This window comes from Antechinus flavipes, chromosome 2 (genome assembly GCF_016432865.1).
Source record: "Antechinus flavipes isolate AdamAnt ecotype Samford, QLD, Australia chromosome 2, AdamAnt_v2, whole genome shotgun sequence".
Classification (NCBI taxonomy): Eukaryota; Metazoa; Chordata; class Mammalia; order Dasyuromorphia; family Dasyuridae; genus Antechinus; species Antechinus flavipes.
In genome coordinates, this window is record NC_067399.1 from 665,369,537 (window position 1) to 665,384,720 (window position 15,184).

Here is a 15,184-nt window from a genome sequence, read left to right on the forward strand (position 1 = left end):
TTGGGCATCTGCCATCTTTGGAAAGGCATTTTGATTCTTTGGGGGCTCTTTTGACACCTTCAACCACCATTCCTGGACTTGTAAAAGTTGTCCAATCAGGCAGTAAATCCATTCGCTTATAATTCGGTCAGATGATTGGGTTGATGATCCCTTTGTTATCACTTCTTCCACAAGGGGCTGGTTTGATTGCTTCGATTATTCCATCAAATTATTGAACACCTTCTGGCCTCAGATACTTATTTAACGCTGTCTAGCTGTATGACCCTAGGCAAGTCACTTAACCCCAGTTGTCTCAGCAAAAAATAAAAAAACAAAATAAAATAAACACCCATTCACAGACACATAGAATATCAGAAGATCACATAGCCCAACATTTTACTGAGAAGAAAGTTGAAACCCAATGAACGAGAGTGAATTGCCCAAAGTGCTTCTGCTAATAGTTGGAAAATAATATTCAATAATAATATATAAATGATAAATAATATATAATAATAACTGATCATTTGACTGAGTCTGAACTAAAAATCCATGTTTTCAGATTCTTGGTCCAGTATTGTTTACACTACCTACTTTTAGCTAATGAAAGGAAGCATAAAATAAGATCTCTGCCCTCAGGAACCTGCAGAGTGGCTGGGGAGATAAACTATGTATGCACGCACACACACACACACACACACACACACACACACACACATAATTAGACATAAATAAATTCAACAAATATCCAATTTTGTGAGCAGAATTCGGTCCTTGAGCTGGGAGCTGGGTGAGGAACAGGAGACATACAATGCTGGTATCCCGGAGCTTACCAAGGAATACTAGTTACTGTGTGCACCCAAATAGGCCGTGTTCATGCATCATGGATAGAGAACAAGTGTCAGAGTTGGGAGGACACCTCTGCTTCCTCTTGATGGTGTGATCCTGGGCAAGATAGCTAAGCCTCTCAGTGCCCCAAGAAACTCTCTAAGAATATTGATTACATTGCAAGAAGCCGTCTGCATTGGTGGGGAGAGTTTCCAAGCAGGGGACAGAAATAGCCTTCTTGGATAAAAATGGGCATTCTATCGATTCTGGTGTGAATGGCAGAATCTCCAGCTCTGAATCCAGGGAGAGCAGCAAAGCGATGGGGAAAGACCTTATCGACATTTTTAATCTGAAATGCAAGAATTAGTACCTAGAACTCAAAAGGTGAACTAAGATGCTAATGGGCGTCTGAGTTCAGGTGGCTTTCTCGCAGGGTCCTGGGGGCTTGTTAGGAAACCTCCATGGTCAGGGACCTAGAAGGGAGGGCTAGAGTTTGTTGACCTTGTTTTCTCAAGAAACTTGACCCCGGTCCCCCATTTCCTGATAAACTCTCAAAATACGCTTTTAGAATTAATCTTCCTTTGCTGTTCAAATACTATCAGGAATATCCGATGCAACTCCAATAATTATGTAAAATTGGGTCAGTTCCTTGACCATATAGGGGTAGCCCTGCTTAGGTACTTAGCTAATATCCTTCAGGCAAGATCTTTAGACTTTTCAGCTTTTCCTTGGGTCACTGGAGATGGCTTGGAGTGCAAAGTTTCACAGAATCTCTGGCCACTCTTTTCCCCACCTGCTAGGAGCTGCTACTCATGGTGTTTAGCTTTAGCTAAAATATATCTAACCTCGCTTCTCAATTCAGGAAAGAGAGGCAGTTAACTTTTGTGTGTGCTGTTAGACTGCTAAAGGTGTAAGCTCTCATGTTTGGAGGGAAGGTGGGCAGGGAATAATAGAAAGAAAAAGGAAGTGGTTCTTACTGTATGAAATCAAAGCCACAGATTTGCAAAGGCTTCACATTAAAAGTTCTTAGTTCTCCTTTTATTTTTTATTTTTTAATTTAAGTGACTTTCCTAGGTCACCCAGCTTGTAGTTAAGTGTCTGAGGCCGGATTCAAATTCAGGTTCTCCTCACTCCAGGGCACCATCTAGCTGCCGCTCTCCTCCTTTTTCAAATCAGGAGACTAAAACACAGAAAGATGAATTCATTTGCTCAGGGTCAACTAGGAAGAAAGAGGCAGAGTGAAATTTGAACGCAGGTCCCTTGTGTATCTGTAAGTCTGTTGAACCTCCTACTGCTATAGCAAATTGGCTGTAAGCCCAGAGCTTCCTGAAGACTATTTTGCCATCCATAGAGACCTTGGAACATAGAACATCAGAGTTAGAAATGGCCTGAGAACGTAGAATGTTAGCGATAGAAAGAACTTTAGAACTCTTATTGGTGGGGCAGGAAAGGACCTCAGAACAGAGACTGAGAGGGATCTTAGAGCCCAGAATGTCAGGGCTGGGAGGGTCATGAACTGTAAAGAACCTTCCAATATCAAATGAGCTGTTGGGGTGGAAGAGAGTCTAGAATACAGGGTACGAGTGGAAGAAGGTACCTTAGAGATCATCTTGTCCAACTACTTCATTGTACAAATAATTTTGAAAATCACGTCCCTGGAAAGAAGTGCCTTGCCTAAGGTGCCCCAGCTTATTTTTGCACAATCAGTGTCCTATTTCCTCTAGAGGAAAGCAGGAAACAAGAAATCTTCCAAAGACAAAACATTCGTAACCAAAAATACATTGCCAGTCTGTAGTATTCACATGAACAAGCAGTGCTGACTAACAAATCAGTGTCTGCGGAACTGGGATTGTCCCCAAACCCATCCCTTATCTTTCAACCCAAACAATTTAAAAACCCACCATGTTTATATTTACATCGAATGATGTATTTACCAATGGCTCCTTATATTTCCCATGGAATTATGGGAACATCACATGAGTATTAGGGGTCCCCTAGTCTACCCTAGTTCTTCCTGCTTTCTTAAGAATAAGATGAAAGCACCAGAAAGGATGTTTTCTGAATATTTGAATTTAAATGTACACTAGGAATGAACATCTTCACCCTTGTGGGAGTAGCTGCTAATCCAAGAAGTGGATTGTAGCATTGATTGACACGGGCACGGCACGAAGAGGAACATAAAGAGATGAGGAGTCTTCCGTTTGCCCTTCGCATTTCACTATTATTCTGAGCTGGTGTTTTTTGGAAGTGAGACTTGGATGAACTTTGAAGTAGAACGTTAAATCCTTGGCAGCTGACTCAAGTCTTTGTTGGGAGCTCGGTCTGATGCGCCAAGCTGTAGAAAGGCTGGGGGGCTCGGTCACCCTTGACGTTCCTTGAGCTCATCAATTTCACTGCTAGATTTTGGCCCCGTTGCCAGAAGACCGGTGGGCTGCCCTTGATCCCCATGGGGGTAACTCTTCCAACATCGTGGTCTGTGGGCTTTGGGCGCTCTGGGAACTAAGCCCGTATTCTGAAATTATTCTCAACTTATTTATTACTTTTACAACTGCTAGAAGCCGGTGGGGGCGGAGGGTGGATGAGAAAGTACACTGTACTTACGCACTGGAGGTGATTAAAAATGTTAAAACCCAAACTGAACTTTTGTTGCTTTTGTATTTCCCTTACGATACCTTTTGAGAATTTCAAGTTACCAAAATACCAATAACAATGATAATAAGGTCAAAACAACTCTGGGGTGATACTGACCTTAGAAACGGGCGTACGATTAGGAAATTCGACAGTTCTTAGATACCAGATTTTCTCGATATCTCAAAAGGTACCAAGACACCACCTTTCATGGAAAAAGTGTGCTCTTCTTTTAAAATGCCTCTTGTGGAAATTTTTTTGAGTGTATATATGATGCATATAATATGGCCTATCAACTGTATTACATCCTTTGCTTGTTTTTGACATGATATACCGTGCATGATACCGATGTTTTTGGTTGCTTTGCTTGCTTACGTTGATCATGAATCATATTTTTTTTTCCTCATTTGTTATGTGTGACATCTGCTTTTTAAGCCATTTCATGGTTTTTGTTTTTTTAAGTTTATTTATTTTAACCAAATAAAAGGAATATACTGCATGGAACAAAAAAAAAAAAAAAAACAGATGCAAAAAATTCCTTTTTTTTTTTCCTTTGAAATTCCAACTCAGAAATTTTCTTGCTCTTATTGGCTTTATGAGTGTGAAGCGTAATCGAATTGTGCATGGGAGATAAAGATTTGAATTCTAGTGGCTTCACAGTTTGCACATCAGTTGCCTGTCACTTAAGATATCTTGGGTTCTGCATGAAGTAGGCTTTGAGTGGCTTTTGACAAAGTTTTCTAGATACTTCTGTCAACCTACACGAGTTTATATTGTTTTAAATAGGTGCAATCTATGCCGCTAAAAGGTGCCAAAGGGAGGACATTCTAAATTACTAAAATGCTAATCGTTTGGTTGCACAAACATACAGGCAAAATGGGACCGCTAATGTGATTTCAAAAGTAGCCTAAGAGAAAGTCAATAGGAAGTAAGAGAAGAATTTTTGGTTCTGGTTATTTTTCTCATCCGTGGATCCTTTCTTTGGGTTTTGTTTTCCATTGTTGGCACATTTGGTTGCTGCGTGCTTTCTGTCTTTGGTTTCTCATCGCTCCTTGTTTTTATATATCTCTATTATCTTTTACTTTGGATCAGTTATGAATCTGTGGAACATTTTATTTTTCTTTGTTCTTTTTCAGTCATTCTTTTTGCCTCTCCCATTCTGAATCATACAAACAATTGTACTTGCTTTTGTAATATTTACAAAATTTACTGACCAATTTTCTTCTCTGGTCTCTCTGTTTTTCAACCATTTTTGTTGATTTTTATGTTTGATTTTGATTTTGAAATTTAAGAAACAGTTGAACGGAGTGCAGGAGCCACGAGATCCCTACCCGTCACTTGCTCCTCATACAAGTCATTCTTTTCTACGAGACCCTATCAGTCCTGGACCACAGCTCCCATGACAGTGCCTGGACAAACCAAGTCAGGCTTGACTTCCTTGTCCAGTTCTTCTTCCAATACTCCATCAGCTTCTCCATTAAAGTCAATATGGTCTGTTTCTTCTCCTTCTCCAATCAAATCCACCCTAGGCGCGTCGACGACATCGTCGGTTAAATCCATTAGCGACGTGGCGTCCCCGATCAGATCCTTCCGGACGGTCTCTTCGCCAATAAAAACCGTTGTTTCTCAGCCTCCCTACGGCGTCCAAGTCTCTCCCGGGTCACTTGTTAGAGCTCCTGCCATAACCGAGGCTGCTCTCTCTCCTTTAAAAGGGCTGGCATCCAGTTCGACCTTTTCCTCTCGGACCTCTCCGGTGACCACGGCCGGCTCCCTTTTGGAGAGGTCATCCATTACTATGACCCCCCCAGCGTCCCCTAAGTCCAACATTAACATGTATTCTTCAACCTTGCCCTTTAAATCGATCATCACTTCCGCCCCTCCGCTGGTGTCTTCCCCCTTAAAGTCTGTGGTGTCTCCCGCCAAGTCGGCAGTCGAGGCTGTTTCCGCCACCAAGGCCATGGTGGCTTCCTCCCTCGCTTCTCCCGCCAAACACATGACCGGGCACGCAGAGGTAGCATTAGTTAACGGTTCCATTTCACCTCTGAAGTATCCGTCCACCTCGGCTTTGATTAACGGAGCCAAAGCCTCAGCCACCGCCACGCTGCAGGAAAAAATCTCCGCGGCCACAAACTCTGTCAGCTGCGGTGTCGGCGCCGCCGCCGACACGGTGGAGAAAGTGTTCTCCACCACGACCGCCATGCCGTTCTCCCCGCTCAGGTCATTCGTGTCTTCGGCACCGTCTGCTTTTCAGTCCATAAGAACGCCTTCCGTGAGCGCGCTCTACACATCCCTGGGGTCCTCGATGTCTGCAACTACCTCATCCGTCACTTCGTCAACGATCACTGTGCCCGTGTATTCTGTAGTCAACGTCTTGTCCGAACCGGCGCTCAAGAAACTCCCGGACTCCACCTCGATCACAAAATCTGCGGCCGCCCTGTTGTCGCCCATCAAAACGTTGACTCCAGAACCGCGTCCCCAGCCCCATTTCAACCGAACGTCGTCCCCCATTAAGTCGTCCTTGTTCCTCGCACCCTCTGCTCTCAAGCTCTCCGCTCCCTCCTCTTTATCTTCGAGTCAGGAGATTCTGAAAGATGTGGCCGAGATGAAGGAGGACCTCATGAGGATGACCGCCATCCTACAGACGGACGTGGCCGAGGAGAAACCGTTCCCCGCGGAGCCGGCCAAAGAGGGGAGGATCGACGATGAAGAACCCTTCAAGATCGTTGAGAAAGTCAAGGAGGATTTGGTCAAAGTCAGTGAGATCCTCAAGAAGGACGTGTGCGTGGAAGGCAAAGGGGCGGCCGCCGGATCCAAAAGCGACAAAGGACGCTCCCCTGAAGATGACTGGACCGAGTTTAGTTCAGAAGAAATAAAGGAAGCAAGGCAGCAACAAGCCGCCCCGTGCCCTCTCGCGCCCACCCCGGAAAGGGTCCAGATAAAAGCAAAAACGATGTCGGAAAAGGATTACAACCTGACCAAAGTCATCGATTACTTAACAAATGACATTGGGAGCAGCTCGTTAACGAACTTAAAGTACAAGCTGGAGGATGCAAAGAAAGATGGTGAGGAGAGACAGAAAAGGATTTTAAAGCCGGCGATCGCTTTGCAAGAGCACAAGCTGAAGATGCCTCCAGCCTCCATGAGGCCCTCCACCTCGGAAAAAGAATTGTGCAAAATCGCAGATTCCTTCTACGGAACCGACACCATCTTGGAATCTCCTGACGATTTCTCTCAGCACGACCAAGACAAAAGTCCCCTGTCCGACAGTGGCTTTGAAACTAGAAGCGAGAAGACACCTTCCGCCCCGCAGAGTGCAGAGAGCACGGGCCCCAAGCCGCTTTTCCATGAAGTTCCCATCCCTCCAGTCATCACCGAAACGAGAACCGAAGTGGTCCACGTGATCCGAAGCTACGAGCCCTCTTCGGGAGAGATCGCCGAGTCTCAGGAACGGCCCCTGTCGCCCAAACCCTCGCCGCCCTTTGCGGAACTGGAGCCAAAGCCGACCGCTTCCAGTATTAAAGAGAAAGTCAAAGTGTTTCAGATGAAAGCCAATGGAGAGGAGGAAGAGCGTACCCGGGCGACGGGCAAAGGCGTCCGCGTCAAAGAAGAGACCCACATCACCACTACCACGCGCATGGTATACCATTCGCCGCCGGGGGGCGAAGGCAACTCGGAGAGAATCGAAGAGACCATGTCTGTCCATGACATCATGAAGGCCTTTCAGTCCGGGCGGGACCCGTCCAAAGAACTGGCAGGTCTGTTTGAGCATAAGTCTGCCGTCTCGCCAGATGCGCACAAGTCTGCTGCTGAGAGCCCACCCCAGCATGCAGAGAGGGACGGCCCAATGAAACCCAAACTGGAGCGTATTATAGAGGTCCACATCGAAAAAGGTAACCAAGCCGAACCCACTGAAGTCATTATTAGAGAGACCAAAAAGCATCCCGAAAAGGAAATGTTTGTATATCAGAAAGACTTGTCTCGGGGCGATATTAACCTAAAAGATTTTCTGCCTGAGAAACATGAGGCTTTTCCCAGTTCGGAGGAGCAGGGTCCAGCCGAGGAAGAAGAGCTAACCGCGGAGGAGTCCCTGCCTTCCTACCTGGAGTCTTCGAGAGTAAACACTCCCGTGTCCCAGGAAGAAGACAGCCGCCCTAGTTCTGCCCAACTCATGTCTGATGACTCGTACAAAACGTTGAAGCTTTTGAGTCAACACTCGATAGAATACCATGATGATGAGTTGTCAGAACTAAGAGGGGAGTCTTACAGGTTTGCTGAGAAAATGCTTCTTTCAGAAAAGATAGATGTGTCTCACAATGATACCGAGGAGTCGGTTACAGACCACGCTGTACCCCTTAGTATGGAGTTACAGGGGTCTGATAAAAGATCCAGGGACAAAATAGCCCCTGCCCCTAAAAGAGAGATTCTCTCCAAAATCTATAAAGATGTTTCTGAAAATGGTCTAGGTAAAATGTCCAAAGATGAGCATTTTGATAAAGTGACAGTATTACACTACTCTGGAGACGTAAGTAGCCCAAAACATGCCATGTGGATGCGGTTTACTGAGGACAGATTAGACAGAGGTAGAGAGAAGTTGCTATATGAAGACAGGGTGGACAGGACCGTTAAGGAGGCAGAAGAGAAACTGACGGAAGTGTCCCAGTTTTTTCGCGACAAAACAGAAAAGTTGAACGACGAGCTGCAGTCTCCCGAGAAAAAAGCTCGGCCCCAGAACGCCAAAGACGCCCCTTCTTCCCAGAGCTCGGCCAGCAGCAGCCCCGAGAAGTTACCGCCGACCGAGTCCCCGCTGTCCAGCGAGGACTGGGCTAGAGCCAGGCAGCCCGGGCGGGATGGCAAGGGCTTGCCGAAGGCCGAGGAGAAGAAAGCTGCCAGTTTGCCCGGCAGTCCGGAGCGGAAGCCCCTGTCCAAGCAGACCGAGGACGGCGCGCCGACGGGGGAAGCCAGGGGAGGGCTTTCCCAGAGCAAAGCTTCGGAAGCTGGCTTCCAGCTCAAACAGTCCAAACTCAGTTCCATCCGGTTAAAATTTGAACAGAGCATCCACCCAAAAAGTAAAGAGGGATCTCAGGAAGAAAAAAAGCTGGATGGCCCGTCCAAAATCCCAGTTAAAAAAATACAGGAGAGCAAGCTCCCTGTCCACCAAGCATACGGTAGAGAAAAGGCGCAGAAGGCAGTGTGTCCTGCGGAGGGAGGGGCATCTTTGCAAAGGGAACCGCCGGTGGTGAAGGGAGAGCCATCCCAGAACGGGGAAACGGTGGCGGACGGTGCCGGTTCTGCCGACGTCAAGAAAGCGAGAACTGACATGTCGAGTAAACCGCTAGCCGAACGTTATTCTGAGCAGCAGTCAAAAGACTTGGCTTATAGCCTGAGCTCAGACTTGGCAACTAAGGGACCATGGGACAAAAAGATTTTTAGAACGTGGGAAAGTCCAGGGGCCACTAACCATAAGGCACAGAAAGAAAAACTCTCCCACGTGCTTGTTCACGACGTCCAAGAAAATCACGTCGATCACGCAGAGATTCAGGGTCTTGAGCCAAAGGGCGAGTTGATCTCTGTGTCCGAGAGAGAACGCCAGTTGTTAACAAATGGAGCTCACTCCGAAATGAAGGAAGTGACTGTAAAATCTCCATCCAAAAAGGTTTTATATAGGGAGTTTGTGGTCAAAGAAGGAGGGTGTGCTACCAGAACCGGTGACCAGGCCCCCCAGAAAAGCGAAGGCCCGGCCGTGTCACACATCCCGGTCCGAATTGCCGAGGAGAGGAAACTGTTGTCATCCTCTGCCATTCCCGACGGTTTCTGTGACCAGTCCAAATTTCCCCACTATGAACCGCCCCCCAAATCACCCCAGTCCAGTTTGAGTAAAGAGACATTTGAGAGCCATCAGCTCAATTCCGTAGAAGAGGAAAAGGTCACTTATTCCGAGATCAGCAAAATCTCCAAGCGTCAGAGTTATGTAGGGTTGTGTCCTCCCCTGGAGGAGACCGAGACGTCCCCTACCAAGTCCCCCGATTCCTTAGAATTTAGCCCAGGCAAGGAGTCTCCCTCCAGTGATCTCTTTGACCACAGTCCCATGGACGGATTGGAAAAGCGTGCCCCGTTAGCCGAGACAGAGGGAGGGAAAGAGATCAAGACTTTGCCCGTTTACGTTAGTTTTGTCCAAGTAGGAAAACAGTACGAGAAGGAAATACAACAAGGAAATGTAAAGAGAATCGTGAGTCAGGAGTGTAAGACAGTCCAAGAGACCAGGGGGGCGTTCTTTACCACCAGGCAGCAGAAACAGCCCCCCTCCCCCCAGGGCAGCCCAGAAGATGACACTCTAGAACAAGTGTCCTTCTTGGACAGTTCGGGGAAGAGCCCTTTAACCCCAGAAACGCCCAGCTCCGAGGAAGTGAGTTATGAATTTACTTCTAAGACACCTGACTCACTTATAGCTTATATCCCGGGCAAACCCAGCCCAATCCCTGAGGTTTCTGAGGAGTCAGAGGAGGAGGAACAGGTTAAGTCCACCTCCCTAAAACAGATAGCAGCCGTTGACCTAGAACCGCCCACCGCTCTGAGCAAAGACTCTCCCAAAAGGTCCAAAGGTAACAGGGTTGCCTACATTGAGTTTCCGCCTCCCCCGCCACTGGATGCGGACCAGGGAGAGCCGGAGAAGAGGGGCTCTTATTCCCCCGAGAGGGAGGTAGAGATGACTGAAGTCAGTCTGCAGGACGAGCACGACAAGTACCAGCTGGCCGAGCCCGTCATCCGGGTTCAGCCCCCCTCTCCGGTTCCTCCTGGGGCCGAGGTCAGTGACTCTAGCGACGACGAATCCATCTACCAACCGGTCCCGATCAAAAAGTACACTTTCAAACTAAAGGACGTGGAAGATGATCACAGAGAGGGTCCCAGATCCAAAAGTACCGAAAGAACGCCCACCCCGAAAGAGTCGGGAGGCAACGGCCCCAGAAAGGAAAGCGAGCTCGACATGGGGCTCGACTCGCCGCAGAACGAGGCGGCTCAGAACGGGAACAACGACCAGTCCGTCACCGAGTGCTCCATCGCCACCACGGCAGAGTTCTCTCACGACACGGACGCGACGGAGATCGACTCTCTCGATGGCTATGACCTTCAGGACGAAGACGATGGCCTCACGGAGAGTGACTCCAAGCTCCCGAGCCAAACCCTCGACATCAAAAAAGACGTGTGGAACACAGAGGGCATCTTGAAGCCCGCCGACCGATCTTTTAGTCAGAGCAAGCTCGAAGTGATCGAGGAGGAGGAGGGAAAGGGAGGGCCCGAGGAAGAAAAGCCTCTCCCCAAAGGCTCGGAGAAGGTTCCCGAGAAGACCGAGCAGAAGTCAGGGACCCAGTTCTTCACTTTGGAAGGCAGACATCCCGACCGATCCGTGTTTCCCGATACCTATTTCAGCTACAAGGTAGACGAAGAGTTCGCGACCCCTTTCAAGACAGTAGCCACCAAGAGTCTAGATTTCGATCCTTGGTCTAATAACCGGGGTGACGACGAAGTGTTTGAGACAAAGTCGAGGGAAGACGAGTCCAAGCCGTTCGGCCTGGCGGTGGAAGACCGTTCTCAAGCCACGACCCCCGATACCACCCCAGCCAGAACGCCCACCGATGAAAGTACCCCAACTAGTGAACCCAACCCCTTCCCATTTCACGAAGGGAAGATGTTTGAGATGACTCGCAGTGGCGCAATTGACATGAGCAAGAGGGATTTTGTTGAAGAGAGGCTCCAATTTTTCCAGATTGGTGAGCATACTTCTGAAGGGAAGTCAGGGGACAAGGGGGAAGGGGATAAAACCATGGGCACTGCCACCACACAGCCACAGGCAGGGGACACCACAGTAGAAACAGACCTAGAGAGAACAGTAGAGGCACCCGCGGTTGAGCACAAACCCGCCATTCAGCCCGGTGGAGAGTGTCAGGAGGCAGCCCTCAGTAGTAGCCCACCGGAGAAGCCGCCGCCGGCGGTGGCCACCGCTTCCAAGGTCGATCCCAAGCTGCGCACGCCGATCAAAATGGGGATTTCCGCGTCCACCATGACCATGAAGAAAGATGGCCCCGGAGAAGGGACAGAGAAAGTGGAAGCTATGCTTTCCAGTGGTCAGGGCTTAGAGAATGAAACCGTAACAGTGATTCCGAGTGCAGCGAATAGCCAGAAAGACTTTAGGCCAAAAGAAAAGCATGATTTTCAAAAAGATAATTTTAATAACAACAACAATTTGGATTCGTCCACTATGCAGACAGATAACCCGGCCAGTAATGTAGTGCTCCCAGACCATTCCGTAGCCACTTGTGCCACTGAGAAAGCTAACCCAGGCAAAAGCTCTTTAGGGGCCCTCCAAGGACACTGTTTAAAAGAGGCGCAGAAAGTAACCGAAGAACAAAAAAAGAAAAAGGAATCGATAGGGCTTAGGCCAAAGTCTAAGCTGCCCATAAAGGCCACCTCCTCCAGAGATGCCTTCCCGCCAAAGCATGTTCCGAGCAAGGCAGTGGGTAAAGGAAGGCCAGTCAGTAGGCCCGAGAGAGCCAAAACCCCCAATTCTCCTCCCTGTCTAGAAGTCAGGTCCAGGATTCCGATAAAAAACCCACCCAGAGAGAACCTAGCTCTAGTCAGAGAAGCAGGCGCCAAGCCCAAGCCGGGCCAGCTAGAGAGGGGCAAGATCAAGCAGCTTCCTTCCAAATTGCCCGTAAAGGTAAGATCCGCCTGCGTGGCCACCACCACAGTGAAAGTCAGGAAAACGCAGCTCAGGGAGGTGTGTAAACATTCGATTGAATATTTTAAGGGAATTAGTGGGGAGACGCTAAAGCTCGTGGACCGCCTGGCTGAGGAAGACAAAAAGACGCAGCCCGAGGGGTCCGATGACGAAGACAGTACGTCCAGAAATACGTCCTCCTCAGAAGTGCCTCGGGTTTGCCCACCTCCCATTACACCGAAGCCCGCTAGAGATAAGAGAAAGGAGGCAGCGGCATTAAAATCAAAGAATGCAAAGGCCGGCAGTGAGAAAAGGAGCAGTAGGACTGGTGAGGATGAAGGCAGTCAGGTTTCTGGAGCGCTTTGGGCTCTCGTCCTGGAGATCCAGCCTAGTCTGTAAAACTTTCCCACTTGTTGATGCTAGTGCATGACGTGTCGTGATTGCCTGTGGAGTGAATTAACTGTAGTGCTCATTGTCCGTGTCATCTGTCTGTGCTGTCTTAGAGAATCTTCTTTCTTCCTTTCTGAACAAACGCTGCACCGTAGACGAGCTAGGGAAGCATGCTGAAACCCATTGGTGTCATTCAGTGCTTTACGTGGGGCTCTGGCGATCCCGACTCTCCGTCCGAGGAGAGGAGGACGAGGGTCGGACGGCCCTCGCTGTGCGTCTCCGCCCGTACGCAGACCAGAACCGTCCTAACCGTTTGTAGCAAACTCATCAGCATGTTTAACTCCATTTTACGACATCCATTTAGTCGGCCACTTGGCCTTATGCAGGTGGAAACATAACGAACTCTGTCAAAAAAAATTATTATTAAATTTTGTTAAAAGAATTTGTGGAGGTCATTAGGATACATTTGAGTTTCAGCAATAGCCCCTCTGTAAAACCCAAGTACTTCTAAAGCACAATTTTCCAACGTGACGTCTTTCTCTATAAGTTTTTTAACTAAGAAATTGTACATCGCAGGTCCACAAAGTCCATGTGAACGGACTGATATCAGGATGGCCATTGTGGCTGATCATCTGGGGCTGAGCTGGACAGGTGAGTGCTTGCCGCCCCCTTCCTCCCCACACCGAAAGAATGGCAAACCTTCCTCTCCCGCCGTCTGCAAATCAGAGCAGGCGCCGAGCAACGCCAAGCCTTACTCCAGATGTTACAAAATACCGTTCTCCCGTGCGACGGGTTCTTGGGTTTTTTTTTTTTTTTTTAACGTCTGCTACTAAGGAGACAATAGCAAGATTATTTTAGGAATTAGTGATCAAGGAATTTTAACGAGGCAAACTTGCCTCATTTTGTTTTTTCCAACAAAAGTTAATTCTGTTGGCCTGTAGTCAGCTCTCTCATTTCTCTGTGCCAAAAAGAGAAGAGATTTGGATAATGCAAAATAATCACCAGTCATGCAGAAATGTGCATGTGTGTGTGTGTGTGTGTGTGTATGAATGTATACATATACACACATATATATACACATATGTACACACATATACATTCATATATATACAAATACACATATATATTCATATATATAATATACATTTATATATATACACATATACATTCACATATATACATATACATATATATACCTCTGGAAGGTGCTGGGGGAGAGACAATATTTATCTAAGACAAGGGTTTTGCTATCTTAGTTGCATAGAGTGCTCCATAAGGGGTAGCTCTGTGTGTGTGTGTGTGTGTGTGTGTAGATCTTGGGTTGCATTTCTAAAACAAATACATGATCTACATACAAGTTAGCAAAACCCTAGTCTTAGCTAAATATTGTCTCTCCCCCAGCACCTTCCATGTTGTTCTGCCCACAGTAGTTATAGAGCAAATTCTATTAGGTGAATAACTGAATCAGTGGGAAGGAAGCAAATGGCCTCCTATTTTATGTAAAAACACTAGATTATATCAGTATTTTTTGATGTAGCTCCTTTTGAGTTTTTGCCTAAAGGTAGCTCTGTTGAGATGATTACAGTAATATCCTGCAGGTGAGAGCATAATTGCTTTCCTTCCAAACTAAGGGGCTTAGGTTTAAGGCCCGGAGGGTAATTCAGTACTACCAGAAATTGCCAATATTCATCAGTTCTCTTATTTTTATTGTTGGCGTCTCTTAACAAGCCTTTTCAGAAGTATGTGATAAAGCCATAATGGGTGGTCTTCAAAATCCTTTTGTTTTCCCTCTTGTTTTCCAGAACTGGCGAGAGAGCTGAATTTTTCTGTGGATGAAATCAACCAAATCCGTGTAGAAAATCCCAATTCTTTAATTGCTCAGAGCTTCATGTTATTAAAAAAATGGGTTACCCGAGATGGAAAAAATGCGACAAGTATGATGGGATATTTTCTTTTTCCTTTGACAACTGTCTTTCACCTAGTTTATGGGGAAATTATCCAGGCCAGTGGATAATCCTTTGGTCTGATATATTGAGGTGTAGTTGGGAAAAGTTCAGTTATAAGTTTCTAGTTTGGCTTTTAGAGAGACTTGAAGGGGTAGGTGTGTGGGGGCGGCATATGTGTACCTATGCGTATATGTGTGTGTGTTTGTGATCACTTGGGACTTTTTGTTTTATGATGGTAACACTCTCCACATCTGCTAAAGTTGAAAAATGCTGGCAATTGCTGGACAAAAACCCAAGCCATTTTTTGATAAGTTCTGGGTGGGCAGGGAGGAGGAGAAAAGGAAGACAGAGGAATTCCCAATAATAAGAAACAAGCATCATCTTGCTCACCTACGGGCCAGGTATTTCTCGTGCTGCTGTCCCACTCTCTCTCCTCCCCGTACCCATCCCCACCATTCTTTTGGCTGTATAAACCCCACCCAAGACAATTAAGCGCCATGAGTTATTAAGTAATTTCCTTGCATTTGCTTGGGTCAGTACGGTACTGTAAGCAAGTACTCTAATTAAATTGTTAAATATCAAATGTGAAACTAATCGTTTTGGTCGTTTGCCATTTTAAGAAGCAAAACTCGATTTAGTATTTGATTAAATGGCTTGTAACCAAGGAGATGGAAGAATGATTGGAAGTTACAGCATTTCATAT

At 47.0% G+C, this 15,184-nt stretch overlaps 1 protein-coding gene and 1 long non-coding RNA gene across 4 annotated transcripts in view; both read left to right on the forward strand.

The window, feature by feature from the left end:
• ANK3 (ankyrin 3) overlaps positions 1–15,184 on the forward strand; it is a 347,827-nt gene that overhangs the window by 307,131 nt on the left and 25,512 nt on the right. For all 3 annotated transcript variants that reach the window (XM_051982618.1, XM_051982616.1, XM_051982617.1), the window contains exons 39-41: positions 4,725–12,473; positions 13,112–13,186; positions 14,338–14,469. In XM_051982618.1, the coding sequence (XP_051838578.1) occupies positions 4,725–12,473; positions 13,112–13,186; positions 14,338–14,469 (7,956 nt within the window). The remainder of the gene's footprint in view (positions 1–4,724; positions 12,474–13,111; positions 13,187–14,337; positions 14,470–15,184) is intronic.
• Positions 1,754–3,439, forward strand: LOC127552137 (uncharacterized). The gene is made up of 2 exons (XR_007951270.1): positions 1,754–2,397; positions 2,892–3,439. It is a non-coding gene; the product is annotated as an uncharacterized LOC127552137 (long non-coding RNA).